The sequence below is a fragment of the Eimeria tenella genome, genomic scaffold, assembly GCF_000499545.2.
Source record: "Eimeria tenella Houghton genomic scaffold, Eth_scaff46, whole genome shotgun sequence".
In the NCBI taxonomy this organism is placed as follows: domain Eukaryota; phylum Apicomplexa; class Conoidasida; order Eucoccidiorida; family Eimeriidae; genus Eimeria; species Eimeria tenella.
Genome location: NW_013543380.1, coordinates 222787 through 238880, shown reverse-complemented (window position 1 = coordinate 238880; position 16094 = coordinate 222787). Strand labels below are relative to the sequence as shown.

Below are 16094 nucleotides of genomic sequence, written 5' to 3'. Positions count from 1 at the left end.
CGGGGAGCCCCCTCCCGGGGGCCCCAGCAGCAGCGTTGCGCCACCCCCTGGGGGCCCCAGCAGCAGCGGGGTACCCCCCTGGGGCCCCAGCAGCAGCGAGGGGCCCCCCGGGGGCCCCAGGCCTCCTCTGGCGGACCATCTGGGGGCTCCGGGGCCCCCAATGCAAGCCCCGGATAACGGCGGTGCTGCTGCAGGCACGAGGGGCCCCGGGGGCCCCCCAGGGTCTTCAAGGGGCCCCATTGGGTGCCTAGATGCTCTGCCTTTCCAGCAAGCGGAGAGGGCCCTGAGGCTGGAGCAGCAAACGAGCAGGGACCCGCTGCAGCAGGAGGAGCTGCTGGTGCAGCAGGAAGTGCTGCTGCGCAAGGTGAAGCCCCAGGCGCATGCAGCAAAGCTGGGGGCCCTCGAGCTGCTGCTGCAGCAGCACCCCCAACTCTATACTTACCAGCAGCAACTCTACAGCTTCCCAGGAACTCGCCAAGAAGAAGCTGTGGGCGCGCTGGTGCTGCTGCCCCTGCGGGAGCTGTTGGCCTTTAAACGACTCCGCAAAAGTAAGTGCAGCAGCAGCAGCAGCAGCGGCAGCAGCTGCAGCAGAGCTGCGGCGGAGTTGCTGCAGCAGAGCTGCAGCAGCTGCTGCTTAGCTCGCCTTCAGCGGGTGTGCCGACACGCCTCCCACTGTGTCCGCATATCTGCTGCTGCGTGCTGCTGCTACGTGTTGCTGCTGCGTGCTGCTGCTGCATGCTGCTGCTGCGTCTAGCTGCTGCCGTGTCTACCTGCGGCCGCTCCCTGCTGCTGCTGCGCCCCACTGCAGCTCCCCACAGCTGCCACTGCGTCCACCTTCCTCTCCCAAGAGCTGATCCTTCCAGCAGCTGCTGCTGCGCGCTGCTGCTGCGTGCTGCCGCTGCTAAAAGTTGCTGGTTCTAGTAGCTGCTGCTGCCGCTGCTGCTGCTGCTTCAGTGGGCACATCTTTCAAATGCATTTTTGCTGCAGACTGGCGCGTGGGAGACCCTCTTCGAGTTTATTTTTCTTATGTCGAGAATGGGGAGCTTCACTTGGAGCGGCCTCGGGGCCGCCAGAGGCCCCTAGGGGGCCCCCAGGAGGGGGGGCCCCCCGAGGCGGGCCCCCCGGCCAACAGGCCCGCCTTTGTTTGGTGCTCCGTCTTCCCCGCTGTACCCCTCGAAGTTGCACATTTGCTGCTGCAGGACATGCCGGCGGGGCCCCTGGCCCCTCACTTAAAAATGCTGGAGCAGCGGCAGCAGCTGCAGCAGCAGGAAGAGCATCAGCAGCGGCTGCAGCACATTCGGCGGCACCACGAAGAGCTCGCCAGGGACCGCGCCCTGCGCAAACAGCAGCAGCAGCAGCAGCAGCAGGAGCCGCAGGAGGAGGCTGCTGCGAAGGGGCCCCCAGGTCGGGGGCCCGGCGCGCGGGGCAAGACAGACCCCCAGCGGGGAGGGCCCAAGAAGGAGGCGCAGCAGCAGCAGCAGCAGCAGCTGCAGCAGCTGCTGCAGCGCATTCCCGTGAATCCCCTGTGGTGGGCCCGGGGAGACTCGCTGCAGAGAGAAGTGCTGCTTTGCCAAACCCTAGGCCCTTACTTCTATCGGCAGCTAATGCGGATTCGAGCACAAGAGGAAAATGCAGACTCTGTGGGATTTAAACGCCGGACTGTTGTGGATTCCCGAGGAGAGCCTTTTGAAGACCTGACTAGTCAGACAAACTCTGCTGTTGCTGCTGCTGCTGCTGTGCTGCTGCTGCTGTGCTGCTGCTGCTGCTGCTGCTGCTGCTGTTTGTGGGGTCTGCCCTGCTCCTGGGGAGCAGCAGCTGCTGCGCTGCGCCCCACGTTGCGCCCTTTGCAGCTTTCGCAGCAACGTGGCTCTGCTGCTGCTGTTGCTGCTGCTGCTGCTGCCCCTCTGCATGTAGCAGTTTCGAGCCGTTTTTCTCTTGTTGCTGCCCCGCGCGTTTGCTGCAGACTGGCTAGCCACCCTGGAACTCCGTCTTCAACTAAAACCCGTTTTTGTTCGAAAGTACACCAACTCCCTGCGCTGCATGCTGCAGCTGTTGGAGCCCCGCGACTACCCTGAGGTGAATTGCCGGGGCTTCTTCGCAGCAGCACTAAAGCATTCCTTTAGTTTTTTATTCCATTTCTTGGCTTTGGGCCCCAGAAAAAGTGGAAACAAATAAAGGAATTAAAGGCAAAGGGGCCCCGACGCTGGCTGTCTTTTGCTGCCAGCAGCGCAGCAGAGCTGCAGCAGCAGCAGCAGCAGCACGACGAAACCTGCAGGCCAGCGGGCTCAGGCGCAGGCAGCTGGGGCTGTCGAAAGTCATTTTTTGGCATTTGTTTTGAACTTTGTTGCAGGCTTTTGAGCGTTTTGAAGTGGAACAAGTTGTGCCGGAGGAAACAGTGAAAGAGCGAATTGCTGCAGCAGATGTTCCAGAAGAAGTCAAAGCTTCGCTGCGGAGCTTTCTGGTGCTGCGCCGGAAGATCTTGCGCGGCCTGGCGAAGCAAAGAGCTGCTGAGGAGGACTTGAATGGTCAGGAAGGATCTGCAGCAGCAGCAGCAGCAGCAGCACAAGGAGGTGAGCCGCTCGCAGCAGCAAAGTCGCCGCTGCTGCAGCTCATCCGGCTGCACAGCTTCCTCAGGCTGCAGCTGCGCCCGCAGCAGCGAGCGCCTTCGCTGGAAGAGTGGCAGCGGCAGCAGCAGCAGCGGGAACTTCAAAGACGAATGCAGAAGAAGTCCCATGTAGCTGTGGCTTCGCCAGCTGACGAAGATCTCATGGGGGTACGCCTGGACCCGCAGTTCAAGTTCGACTCCGCTAGCTAGCTAGCCGGCTAGCTAGCTAGCTAGGCTAGCCCAGCCAAGCAAAAAGTCTATTCGAAAGCTTAGCCACACACAGTGTTTGCTTGCTGCTGCTGCTGCTGCTGCTGTAGTGCACGTTTTCTCGTGCAGAAATGCAAGCCGTAATTGTGCCTTCTTGTTTGGTTTGGTGTCAGACTACGGAAGATCTGCCGCAAACACAGCTGGAAATGGGAGATCGAAGCGAATACGACAGAGTCGACAAACTCATAGATGAAGTGGAGCGGCAACTAATAGAAAGCTCGCCAGACGAAGAGGCTGAAGAGGAGGGAGCCTCTCCTTTGTTCAACAAAGCCTACCGCTCGGCTGCCGTTCGAAAGCCCCGCAGCTTCTACAACTACTTCGGCGAAGAAACAGTGCCTTTGCTTGAGACAGACCCAGACGACATCCTCTTGAGGCTTGCGGGATCCTCCAGTGCCTCCACAGAACATGAAGCCTTCCTGCCTCTTCTGTTTCAAGACCCAGGAACAGCCCCCCACGCAGCTTCGCCAATCCCGCCAAACCCTCCGTAATGTGTTCGTAATTATCTTTTCAAATTCTCTAATCATTCCCAAAAGCAAACCGGCTGCCCGCCAGCAGTCTCAGTGGCGCACCATGCTTTGCATATTTCGTTGCTGCTGAACTTGAACTAGGAGTTGCTGCGTGCAGTTCCTGGGCAAACAACTCTAAGTTTTTCACACAAGTGCCAGTCTGCTTGCATTGTTAGTGCACTTGAGGCAAACAACTTTGGCAAACAACTTTCGAGCACCTGTGGCTCCTGCCAGATTTTTTCAACCGAAGGATCTTTTGCTCTTTGACGGCTGACAGAGATCCGCCTAAAGGTGTCTTAGAAACTTTGATCTGCTGCAATGCAGAAAACCCCGACTCTTGCCACTCGCACTTCTAATGACACATATTAAGTCGAAACATGCATTTGATCGTGCTTTTAGGCAAAGCTCGCTGTCTTCTGCGAGCAGCAATAGTTGCAAGTTGCACTACTTGCATGCTTAAAAGCGATACCACATTTCAAAGGTCAGAGATGTTGAAAGACAGATTTGCCGGCAACTTGTCACGCACTGCGACTTTGTAATAGGAGCATTTTTATCGAGCTGGTACAACGTCGAGGGAAAAGTTCATTAACATTTTGCTGTTGTCTCTCCATATGCAGTAGTGCGACTTGACAATAATAACAGACTTCCGCACTGTTTCACAAGCAGCCGCGGCGCCATGCAGACACTATTTGTGAGCTTTCTCACAAATGCTTCAAAGCTCTGGCCCACTTCACTTGCAAATGTGCCTATACAACTCCACGATCTAGCCCTAGGTATTTGTTATAGAGTTCCGTGTAGACTCGTGCAAGAACACAAACGCAGCAACTCTTCTGCCTGCAATTCGACTCCTCTATGTGGCAACTCACGCACACTTTCAAAGTGTACTCTGGGGCTTTTCCCCAGAAGATCCCTGTTCCGTATCTTCAGCACACCTTGGGATTAATTGTCACTGTCCAACAGTGCATTTAAGAACTACCAACCCCAGAGGCATATCCTCCCTCACGGGTATTTTCCATCAGAACCCCACACCCCTCCTGCGTGTCAGCATTTGCCACTAAACGGGTCTTCTTGATCCCGTTCCAAAGATCTCCACCTACTCAGCTGCCTACATACGCATCTTCTGCGTGCGTGTAAACTATACTCGGGCAAGAATTCTCCACCAGTTGCCTGGGAGAACTGACCGGAGGCATTATCAATAAGGAGGCTAGAATGCTAACAGACAAAAGAACATGGCCAAGGGTTTTAACGATGAAGAAGCAGGGAAACACTTCAGCGTTCTGCCCATAAAAAAGCCCTGCGCGCGTAGAAAGAACCTGTTATGCCTGGGTGCTGAGAAACGGCAAAGTTCCCCTCCACTAGAGGGAGTCCCCTTTGCTTACGTATTCCCATCATTCACATACTGCCATGTCTTTGTTCGTGTAGGATATTCTCTCGCTGCGGTAATGCTGCATCTGATTGTCAAACCGAGCTGATATACATTTCCAGCTAAGTCACTCACGGACACGCCACAAACAGCTGGACGATACGACGAGGAACACCCGTCAGCGGAGCCGCCAGCAGTTTATTCCGCGGGGATTGATCCGGAATCAAAAAAATAATTGTTCTGCAAAAAATTCGTTTCAATGCGTAAGATGACCATGCGTTGCCCCAAGGAGGTCTTCGATGTAATCGCTCAGCATGGGGTCTTGTCGACGGGTCTTATCCTTCCCCGTGACCCGCAGATACAATTTGAGCCTTCGTTGAACACCTCTGTGGAAGAACAACTTCTTCATGTATATTCCACTTCATACTATGTTCCTCCCAACGGTGCGGTCCTTGATATTTCCCAAGGATCATGAAGATCTGCGGCAGCTGCAGTTCGACTAATGTTTCTCGTGCTCTGATCAGCACTTCACGAACACTGCTGAACACTCACGAGGCTCTGGGGCAGGCCAGAAAAAACTGTGGAAACTGATATTGCCCCTACATCTTGGCCACGAATGACGCTGTGCTCTGCGGATGTAAGTAAGAGCCCAGAACTATCTGGTCTGAACTCATCCAATTCCCATGTGTATCAAGCAAACACTTGTCACGGAACCACCACTCGGTGTGCTCCCTCGGGCAGTGCATATGCACGGGCCGGAAACTTCACCCCCAAACTCTGTGCCGCCTGCCCACACTGTATTTAGCATAATACAAACTTGAAACATTTGCGTAATTCCATTTCGAAATGTTAATTACACGATCACTTGACACCCGCACATTCCTACGCTCAATGCGTGAGTACGTGCGGTCTCAAGTTCCCCATTTCTCACTTCCCCTGACTCTTGAGAGCCGTTGACAGCTTCCGTAATCCCCAAAAGCGCATCCATGCAACGCTGGCGGAGCGTTCCCCGAGGTTTTCCTCCGCGGTTCCTCCCGTGCTCGTGCCGGAAATCCTTCGGGTCAATTTGACAATATTCTGGCAAGCCCCACCGTCCACAAAGTCTCCGTTTGGCGGTATCCTCCAAACAACATAGACGATCTTTCTGTTCATTTCCATCATACATGACCCTCTCTCCCGTGTACACAATAGCCAGCCCCCTCCGGAGCATTTCCTCACTTGCATCCACCAAACCACTGATATTGTCCAGTCGTATTTCATGCAGACACTGTAAAATTGTGGACTGCAGGCCCTTTACCTTCTTCTCAGATAGCCTCTTAACAGCCTCCACTACACCTTCGACCCCAGTCGTGGCCAGAGAACCCTCCACAAGCCCCTTCCCGCGCATTCTAGAAAGCAATGCGGCAAAAAACTCCTTATATTTGTGTTCCTTATCTACCAGACGGTCAGATACCGCGGAAACGAAGATTCGCCCAATTAGTCGCTTGTAGCGATCTCTCCCCAAGTTCTTCACAAGCACAACGCGCCCCAATACTAACTCTGCGAGGGCTCGCGTGGCCGCTACTCCAAGTGGCTGTCCACCAATATCTAAGTCAAAACTGCCATAATCTACTGTCTGTGTGTAATCGCAGCGACCTGTATAGCGATGCCTGACTCCACCAACACGTACTTCGGGTGCATCGATACCATAAACTTGCGTAAGAATGGAGCGGGTATCCATCGACATTTTTTCCTCACTCTTCTCTTCACTCGACCAAGAACTCAGCTCCACTTCTGGGTAAAAAGGACAATCCATAATCCATCTTGTGGATCCGCTCATCGCCGCTTTGACTGTCGACCTCCTTTGCCTTTCTGCAGGATCAACATGTATTCTGACAGCCTCGTCCGAAAGAACCGGAACCAAACGAACAGTATCGCCGTCAACAACCCGGACGACTAAGGCCGCGAAAATGAGTCCCTGACTCATTTGATCCCCACGTTTCCTCGACCCCCCCTCAGGGGCCAGTGCATGGTTAAGTAGCTGCGCGATCAGCAACGCTGGAAAGTCACTGCGCTCTCCACTGAAACGGCGACGGCGACGGTTAGCTACAGGCAATTTTTCAAACAAGTCGAAGGGAAGACTCCACACTCCTCGGCTCTGCGTCTCGGCTCCCTCTTCGACAGCCAGCATATGTTGCTCCGACTGGACTCGGTTTTCTTTGGAGGACTTGCATAGGGTCTCTGCACCCACCCACGCAAGCCCGCGAAACAACATGACATGTGCCACGTCCGTAACGGCCATTGTAGGAGGACAAACGGAGCTGTCGAAAATTGTTCCGAAAAAGAATGTCAAGATGTCCTCCACTCCCTTTGCACCTCGCCGTTTCATGATCAGCCGCGATATTGCTTCCACGCGGCCCCATTCGCCTTCAGATTCGGGCAAATTCTCCAATGGTCCATGAAGTGCACGTTCCCTCGCCACGGCCCTGCTCGCCAGAAGTCTGTACAGCTTCGCCACTTTGCAATTCCCCTCGACTTGAGAGTTACAAACGGCAGGCAACAGCATCCTGCCGTGCCAGCCTCCATCGCCGTCTACACTGTCTATTTGCAGCAGCACCACCCTGCCCAGTACTAGGTCTGAGAGCGAAGCAGCAGATGCAGTACCCATTGGTTCCGCTTGCAAGTCCATGTGTTGGCTTCTGTAAACCCTCAATAAGGAGCACGAGCTAGGGTCCGCCAAATGCGCCTCATTAAAATCAACACGCGGGGCTTCTATGCCTGTCAGCTGAAAGAGCTGCTGCTTCAGGTTGGCATTACCAACAGCGCATTTGATACAGCACTGCGGCGGCTCCTCCATGTTAACATAGACTATCGATGGGACCCTCAACGCAGCTGTCACTGGCGGCACTTTAGCGGCTTCATCCTCGTCCATTAGCGCTGAAAAGTCTCCAGCAGCGCTTATTGGCATGCAGCGGACGGTTCTGCCGTCGACGATCTCACTGACCAGCGCCGCCTGATAGCATATTCGCCTCTTCTCTAGCACTCCTGCAACAGTCCTGCCTTCTGATTGCCCCTCATTGCCCTCCTGTCCATTTGTTTGTGAGTTTAGAAGCACTGCCAGGTTCAACGCGGGTAATTCCAAGCGTTCCCCCTCATCTTCTCCAGTCACAGCCACCATTGTACCGTTCCTATATTCGTGGCCTCTATCGTTAGCTGAAGTGGCTCTGAGTTCGTCGAACTGGTGAAGCCCGTAACATTAAATTTTACGGGACTCAAATCCTATTGGCTTCAACGTGTTACTCCCTCAGACAGTGTGCTCCTGCGGGGCAGCGTGAGACCCCACAAAGGTGAGCTTACGGCTTCGCCAGCAGCCCAGCACACTCTGGCCCCTTGTCTTCGTGCATCCATTGACCACGCTGACCATTGGTCACCTTGCGGAAACTCCCGCCTGCGTTGCTTTAATTACCACGAGAAGAAGCCATTAAAAAGCTACTTTAAATTGGTTTCGCTCAATTCACTTCACTGGAACAGCTGTGAACCCAACGCTTCTGCGTGGTGGGAAACCGATGCTTTTGCGTCTCTGGCTCGCGGACGTCGACTTGTCTCGGCGCAGCGCGCCTTGGCGAACGCGGCGCTCGCGCAACAAATCGCGTGAAATCTGGGTTTCAATTTCTGAAAATACCAATTAGGAAAACTCAATTGGCAATGTAAGTGTTTGGGGGCGTTTCGCCGCTTCCCCGGAACCTGCGAGCTCTCAGTTGCAGCTTTAGTGGCCGTATCACGGTGCCTTGCTGGTCGTGAAGTCAACATCTGGGATACCCATGTGGCCTATGGGTCAGTTTCTAAGAGCTCCTATTAGAGTAGTGCGTAGCACACCGCCTCTCGGGCAGGCAACTTCGGCTCAACGGAAAGCCAGCTGCCGACAGGGGCCTCACGCCGTAGTCGGTGCCACACAAAAGCCCATTAAGGTATGAGAGTATTCGCATATTTCTTGAAATATCAATTCGGGAGATGAGGCAGCGCGCCGGAAGGAGCAACAAAAACGGGTAGTCCACATATCATCGGGAAGACAAGCTGTAGATGTGCTGTACAGTTGGGAATGCGCTTCGGTGTACTTGTTGTGCATTATCGTTCAAAACCCCGAACAGCTCTGCGTACTTGAGTAGCGTTTACGGCGTTTACAAACAAGAGCCCCTTAAACTTGAACAGTGTGCCCTTAGACCCAAAAGATGGTCTATTCACCCCTAACAGTGACCAGCTGCATGCGCACTACGCTTAGGCTGCAGCCCAGCTTTTTCGCAACAAGTTGCACGGCGTCTGCCACAGTCAAAGGACCATCATTTCCATCACCTGTGGCATTTGGCGCTGCCGCCGTCTCGGCTAGAACACACTTACGGGCCTGCGCCATCATCAGAAACTCTTGCGTCAGAAAGCCCTGATCCTGCAGACAGTGCTGCAGCAGCTGCGAAACATTTGAAGGCATCGCAGCCTTGGCCTCTGGAGTGGCGGCCTCATTTGCACTTTTGGCGGCGGGTTCCGCAGCGGCTGCGTGCTCCTTCTCAGGAAGAGAAGCTGGAATGGAATCCGCAGAAAGATACTTCGCCTGAGTTGCAACAGCCTGCATCGCCAGAAGCTTTGCAAACTTGAACAGGCGATCCCGCAAAGTCTCATTTTGCGCTGCTGCTGGGACACCCTCCACTGCCCAGCAAAGTTCAACAACTGCAGCAGCCCGGCCCACGCCGGGCGCCACTTCCCCGTGGACATAGGCATTGACACAGGAATTCAAGTTTCCCTGGAAGTGCGTTGCAGCAGTCACATCAACTTTCTCTCCGAACTTCGCCGCCAGCTCCATCAAGAGTTCGCCAACGGAGCCTCCGGGGCCCCCGCTGCCGCCGCAGACGGAAGAAGACAGGCTTTCTGAGGCCTCTGAACTCCGCAGCTGCTCGAGATCCGGAGTGTCTGCGCTATGCGCTGACAAATGTGCAAAGTGCTCGGCCAGAGCCTGAGAAAAAGCCACGAATTGGGGGGTCCTTTGAACGAAATCCGTTTCGCAGTTAAGCGCAACTGCAGTCCAGCTGTTTTCTTGCACAGAACCGAATACAGAAACCAACCCCTCGCAAGCCTTTCGGTGGGCTGTCTTCGCCGCCTGCGCGATGCCGCTCTTGCGTAGATACGCAACAGCCGCCTCCTCGTCCTGCAGCAAGAGCCAGAAGCAATGCATGCACAAGCACATAAGCAAAGTCCAGGGTCAAAGAAGGACTTGTGATTCACGTTCAAGCTGCAGCGAAGCGAGGCAAGCGCCAACAGGCAATGCAGGGAATGCCGGGCAGTGGTGCTTACCCAATTGCTAGCCTGCAGCGCCTGCTTGCAAAGTCCTATGCTGTTCGCTGTCCTCTCCCTCAGTTTCTTCACAAGTGCCATGGCGTTTGGTGGCCCCTTTTTGGGGTCTGTTTGAACTTCATTGGCCTCTGCAGCCCTCAAGACAGTCGCCATGCGGGAGGCCTGCAGCTTGCCGTACTCACACTGCCGGGCTCGGGCCAGAATGCCTGTTTGCCTGAAGCCCATTCCATATTCCTTGTGTTGCTGAGGCAAGACATCTTTGAGCGAAGACGGAACACAGCAGCAAATGCAAGGCGCTGGAATTCGCCGCGTTGTCTGACGCAGTGCTCGCAGCGGCGCAGCCGCTGCGAGCACCTGTGGCGACAGCTGTGTCGTTATCATTTGTTATTTTTGAAAAATATTAGATTAATGATTGAAATGCCAGCCACATGGAACAATGTATGCGGGAGCCGGGGCCGACAGTAGAGACGCCTGTGGGGCCTCGCAACGCGTAACTCCCTTTGAGTGCAACTTTGCCTGCATTGTTTGTGTAAAGTATGCAGAATATGTCCTTCTGCGAGTCAATAAAAGTGGAACTGCATCCGCGGCGTTCCAGGGAAGCCTCCAGCGACCTACACTGAATGACTCAGCATCCGCCACCTAGAGATGACGGTGAACTGCGGGTTGGCCTGGCCACCATCAGTTTGTCTTTTCATTAGGAGGGCCTCAGTGCAATTCATCACTGTTTCAAACTGCAGCCGCTGCGGAGAACTACAGCTATCCTACCCTAGAGCACTCTCGGACCTTCAGGCGGCACCGCGACTGCTGCTGCTCGTTACGTGCAAAGTGCCAACTATGCTGCTCGCTTCTGCCCTGTAACAAACTGCCGACACTCTAGCGTGGAAACCAAGGTACTTGTCCTTCGGCGTGCACCGTGAAACGAAGAAGCGTTAAATAAGGCAGCGTTTTCCCCAGCGCCGTCTGCTGAGGCTCTCTCGAGGCCGCCCAGCTGACTGGAGGGCTCACAAGACTGAGTTCAGTCTTGCATGCAACCCTGGAAACTGAGGCGCGTGGCCCGCTTACTGGTCACCGCCGGCGTTGAGGATGTAAGTGACCCCGCAGCGGCCGCAGTAGTTGCGGTTTTCGTGCTGCGCCATGAAAACGCCACTCCCGCAGGTCTTTGAGGGGCACTCCTTGCGCAGTCGGGTCACTTTGTTGTTGTCGTCAACTTTGTAGAACTTCAGCACAGCAAGCTTCACCTTCTTGTTCTTGTGCTTTTGCTTCTTGGGCTTCGTGTAGGTCTTTCTCTTGCGCTTCTTGCCAGCCCCGAGAAGCTCTAGGCTTTGAAACAGAGTTGCCTCCTGTTCACAACTCATACACAAACAGCGGATATAGGCTGACCGCTAACTCCACATATAATTCATTATGAAATGTCACAATAAACCACTGGAATGCAAGCCATAGTGCACAACGGCGAATATAGCTGTTCTGCTAAATTCATGGCAAACCCATCATGACGTGAAATGAACGCATGCGCATTCCGTTCCAGAATGAGAAAAACTACGGGGAGAAAAAACTGGTTGGTTTCAGCAAAGTCCTTTTTCAGACAAACTAGCGAAATGAAAGACTCCTCATTGTCAGATGTCCCTATCTAGAACGTCATCAACAAAAGGTAATGCCGAAACCGGTGAAAGGTAATGGAACTTTAAAACCTACATGAAGCCCAAACATGACTAACGCACAGCCACTTCTCTCGACCAAATAAAGCCACAAGATGTCCACTGGAGACTGCAAATGCTCGCAGGTTCCGGCAGTTGTCCTTATCTCAGATAAGCTAGCGAAATGAAAGACTCCTCATTGTCAGATGTCCCTATCTGATATGTCATCAGAAGGAAACGCCGGAACAGCAACTGCTTTTAGAGCGTGGGCTATCAAGCAAACATAAACTACATGGAACTATCCATATATAGCAACCACTATCATAACAAAAAAGGAATGCTGCGTAAATGGCAACAACTCTCATGCATAACCGCCGTCGTTACTGTATTGTACAGAAAACGACACACCTCTTCAACACCAGCCTCCTCCAAAGTACAGGCGTCATCTACGGCTGAAACGCCGAAGAAAAGACGCTGCAATGACGCAGCAACACCTGCGGGACAAACAGAAGGCATTCTCAACCACACAAAATTTCCATTCGCATTTGTTCATGTACACCCGCAAATGTAGACCAGCGATCGACATTTCCAAGAAATGCCTCGACTAGCGCCCGTTCAGCGCCAGCACCAGACAAAAGTCTCATGCCAGCAACACCATCACTGCCCGCATAAGGAGCACTAAAGGCAACAAATGCCGGCAGACAGATAAAAGATGCTGCGGGGCTTCGTCGGTCCTGCGCCCGTAGGCAGGAAGCCTATGTACGCGCTCTAATACTCCGAGAGGGCAAATTTGGAAGCAATAACCCGCCTAAAGGAGGCGACAGTTTGAATGGCCTCCGCACTTTGTTGTGAGGCACAGCCGTTGCCCTCACCCACATGATAGCTGCAGGAGTGCAATCTAGGTCAGTGGTGAGCTTCCGCTGCCCCTAAAGTCCCCCGCAATGCTGGAAACAATGAAACGGGTTGAAAATATGCGAAAATTTCGCGAAAGATCAGCAGCGACGTACCTAATCGCGCCTCCAGGTGCTGCTTGAGCTCGAGCACCGTCGAGGTGGCGGACACCTCGACAGGCAAGGATTCCCCCGCATATGAACGCACGAAAATCTGCATTATGACGTACCACGGGGAAGCACAAATGTCAGAGCCCTTGCGTCGCCATTCTTGAGGTGAACTTCCATTAGCTGCAGGCTGCAGTGTGCGGGGCTCTGTGCTGCAGGACCCCGCAGGCGGTGGCCCCCAAAAGCCAGCCTATCGCCTGCTTGCATGCACGTAGGTAGGTCTTGTCTTCTCATTTGTAGCTGCAGCCAGCTGAAATTAATTGCCTCTTAGCACATTTTGTGTTTTCCTTCGTAGTGAATGCGGTATCCAGGGACTTCATCGACGTCGCTAGTGAAGAGGTGCACTGAGTGTGCAGATTTTGGCCCCAAACCAAAAGCCTTACTGAAAGGCTACTACTAACCGAGCACGCATTTTGTGAGTCACTCTTCTCAATGGCTTAATTGCATTACATCATAGTGAGAAAAAGCAGGGTTAGGTTGTTCACATGCCTTGGTTTCCCTAGAAAAGAGGCCTCACAGTCGTATCGGGGTCTCGTTTTTGGGTTTCCTTTTGGCGTCTCATTTCAGAGTTTCCTTTCGGGTTCTCGTTTTAGAAATTCCTTTTAGAGTACTCTTTCAAAGTCTCTTCGTTGGGTCTTCTCGGGTTTCTCTTCCGGGTTCCACTCTGCCGTTCCGTGGGTTAGGATCCCACCAAAACCAAAGTTGAACACAATTCGCCGCTAGAAAAGGTTGCTGTACTTCTTTCAAAATACCAGCAGCTTTTCCAGTGCACGCATTTTCTGCCGCAGCTTTCTTAGGCCAGCAGGAACCCTTTTCCCCGCAGGAACATAGGGGCTCTATTTACTGTTCTTAGTTTAGCTTCCACGAGAGCGAGTATAGCAGGTGGCTTTCGAAGAACAAGCGAATCACTGGGGTACGGGTGTGAGACAGCTATTTCAGCGCCTTTAAACTCCATTACAGGAAACTATTCCTTCAGCGAAAAGAAGAAAGGGGGATGGCACATGCTTCTCAGAGCCTTCAGAAAGAACTAGCAACTAGTAGCTTTCCAGTGGTCGATCTCCTTTCCGAAAATCGTGGTGATATACGTAAGCAGGTCAAGACATGGCTACTTCTTGTCCTGCGGAGTGCCTTCACACTAAGTTACATCTTGAAGGGCGGTTACGAGGGTGGTCAGGTAGCAGTAGCCCTGGTTGCCTTCATCTATTATTGTCTTTGCCCTAGGGAAGACTGAAACTTCATGCCTGAAGTTCGAATCATGAAGCGCTTCACACCATTGATGGTCTTCGCTTTCTGTATTTCAGCCTCACAAGACCAGCATCCATAACAACTCAAACATGGCTTCCTGGGGTATCCATAAGGTACTACTGCAACTAGGTAAGCTTTTGATCGCTGCGAGGCTAAGGCCAAGTTCGTTCTGCTTTATATGCAGGGCTTGGAGAATAACAGGCTCTTCTGAACGATTGAAAACGCTTTTTTGGGGATTAAAAAAGGTGCTGCCCGGCGGGGCAATACTGTCGAGGCAAAATCTTACGAAGCTGGCGCTTACGGGGTTGCCATACTTGCTTGAAACTAGCACTTCCTCAGAAATGCTGAAGGTCTTCTTTGCACGCAGGGATGGTGACTGCAGCTGCCAAGGCAATACATCTTAGTTGGCGAGGCATCCGAGTAGTCAATATTTGCGCATGACGGCACCCACAATGTATAAAAGGTTAAGCACGCCTAGAAACAATGCTTAGGAAGCAGTGGGGTGCTGAAGCATCCAGTTTCATTCGCGGAAACTTGAACGCGTTCCCCCTGCGACACCTTAGGTAGATTTAAACCCTACATGCTGTTACCTTGTTCCTTCATTGATGCGATTAAGACGGTAATTGTATTTGTGTACGACGTGAAATGAAGAAGTAACACATCATTAAAAGAGGAATCAGAGTAAATCATTCCTGACCTAGGCTGTAATTCTCTGGGATTTCGCTCAAGCGCCTTTTACTCTTCCGTGTTACCTCTGCCGCGCTATGCCCGGCCACCTTGGGCCGTTGACTATAACCTGACCACCGCACTCATACGTCAGCATCCCACTGGCTCTAGCTGTGCAAAATGTGTAGCGGATCTCGGCCGGGGTGCAAAGAAAGCTCAGACAGACTAATCGCAAAGGCTACACAGACAGGGCTCAGAGAACGGCTAGATACTACAAGCTGCACAGCGAGGGTAAGGGCTACGGGCTGGCACTGATTTTGCAGCCAGAAACTCCTCTGTGCACATCGGGGGATCAGGTTTTGTGGAAAGACCGTAGGTCTACTTTGGTCCTCTGCAGAATTTCCCGCTCCTCAGTTAATCCCCTTACGTATATGTACGGAGTCGGTGGGATCCTACTCAGTGTAGGTTACCCGGCAAAAGGAATCTGCGTAAGGTAAAGTGTGGCTTCGGCTCAATGAAAGGTGTAACAACCTCACAAAGCCCTAAAGCTGACTCTCAATGGCACTCTCGGCACATTCGAGCTAAACTTTCAGTTTACAGTCAGAGACCATATACATTCACATTTGAAGTCCGAAATAAGGGACGATCTTAAAGGCACCTCAAGAAACAATTTTCGTACACAGGTGACCAGTGCTGCTGTTGCCTTTAGCTGCTGCTAGGCACGATTCCCACGTTCTGGAGTCCGGTGAGAGAGCCCTTGTACCCGTAGGGTGCCACACTTTTGGTCATTCTCTCCTCAAAAGGCCTAAAAGGTCTCTAGGGCTATATTTATAGCAAGAGGGACCTGACCATTACTGTGGCTGGTACTGCACGAGCCTCGGTTGGGCGCCTGGCCAGATTTCGTTTTCTTACCTAGTCGGCATATCACCACCATAATTCCAATGAGTGTCTTAACACCTCAGAACGGTAACATGTTTGATCTGTGGGCAAAAAGAACTCCACACTAACCACCCCACGGCGCTGTGTTACAAGAAGAGCCACGGGCAGCCCCGACCTAGGCCTGGCACTATACCTCAGCACGCATGGAGGCATTGACGGCTTTGGCTTTTTTGCAAGCACAGCATGAAAGTACCTTAAGTAGTATTTTAGTTTGTACGGAGAGCTGCTGTGCGTTGGAGGTTCACCCCGTGAAGTGCCCAGGCCTACGCCTACCCCCGTATTCTTGCGTTGGGTTGAGGGCGGTCCTGTGTGTGGCTTTGGGCTAGCTGTCCAGTTTGCTGATGCATCAAGTAAAGATCATTTAATGACAGTTGGCTTTTCTGCAAGCGGATACGCTGCGGGGTTTGATGGTGAGGAGCCACTTCGGGTGCTTGTGTTGTCGTTGTAGTTCGGTTTGCTGTATGTACCTTTGCTGGCTCCGCGGCCCTG

At 53.1% G+C, this 16094-nt stretch overlaps 6 protein-coding genes across 6 annotated transcripts; 2 read left to right on the top strand and 4 right to left on the bottom strand.

The window, feature by feature from the left end:
• Positions 1-160: 160 nt before the first annotated feature.
• ETH_00028505 (uncharacterized protein) lies at positions 161-754 on the top strand (the record flags this gene model as incomplete). Its single annotated transcript, XM_013377134.1, has 1 exon — positions 161-754. One exon carries the CDS (start codon positions 161-163, stop codon positions 752-754), a length of 594 nt encoding a protein of 197 aa, XP_013232588.1.
• A 481-nt stretch (positions 755-1235) lies between these two features.
• On the top strand, positions 1236-3360 carry ETH_00028500 (uncharacterized protein; the record flags this gene model as incomplete). Its single annotated transcript, XM_013377133.1, has 4 exons — positions 1236-1701; positions 1964-2076; positions 2351-2773; positions 2986-3360. The coding sequence occupies 4 exons, from the start codon at positions 1236-1238 to the stop codon at positions 3358-3360; spliced, it is 1377 nt and encodes a 458-aa protein (XP_013232587.1).
• A 2234-nt stretch (positions 3361-5594) lies between these two features.
• Positions 5595-7898, bottom strand: ETH_00028495 (uncharacterized protein; the record flags this gene model as incomplete). The annotated part of the gene is made up of 1 exon (XM_013377132.1): positions 5595-7898. One exon carries the CDS (start codon positions 7896-7898, stop codon positions 5595-5597), a length of 2304 nt encoding a protein of 767 aa, XP_013232586.1.
• A 341-nt stretch (positions 7899-8239) lies between these two features.
• ETH_00028490 (uncharacterized protein) lies at positions 8240-8530 on the bottom strand (the record flags this gene model as incomplete). The annotated part of the gene is made up of 1 exon (XM_013377131.1): positions 8240-8530. The coding sequence occupies one exon, from the start codon at positions 8528-8530 to the stop codon at positions 8240-8242; it is 291 nt and encodes a 96-aa protein (XP_013232585.1).
• A 424-nt stretch (positions 8531-8954) lies between these two features.
• On the bottom strand, positions 8955-10441 carry ETH_00028485 (elongation factor ts, putative; the record flags this gene model as incomplete). The annotated part of the gene is made up of 2 exons (XM_013377130.1): positions 8955-9914; positions 10061-10441. The coding sequence occupies 2 exons, from the start codon at positions 10439-10441 to the stop codon at positions 8955-8957; spliced, it is 1341 nt and encodes a 446-aa protein (XP_013232584.1).
• Positions 10442-11118: 677 nt separating this feature from the next.
• Positions 11119-12807, bottom strand: ETH_00028480 (ubiquitin / ribosomal protein S27a fusion protein, putative; the record flags this gene model as incomplete). The annotated part of the gene is made up of 3 exons (XM_013377129.1): positions 11119-11400; positions 12106-12191; positions 12705-12807. 3 exons carry the CDS (start codon positions 12805-12807, stop codon positions 11119-11121), a joined length of 471 nt encoding a protein of 156 aa, XP_013232583.1.
• Positions 12808-16094: the final 3287 nt, after the last annotated feature.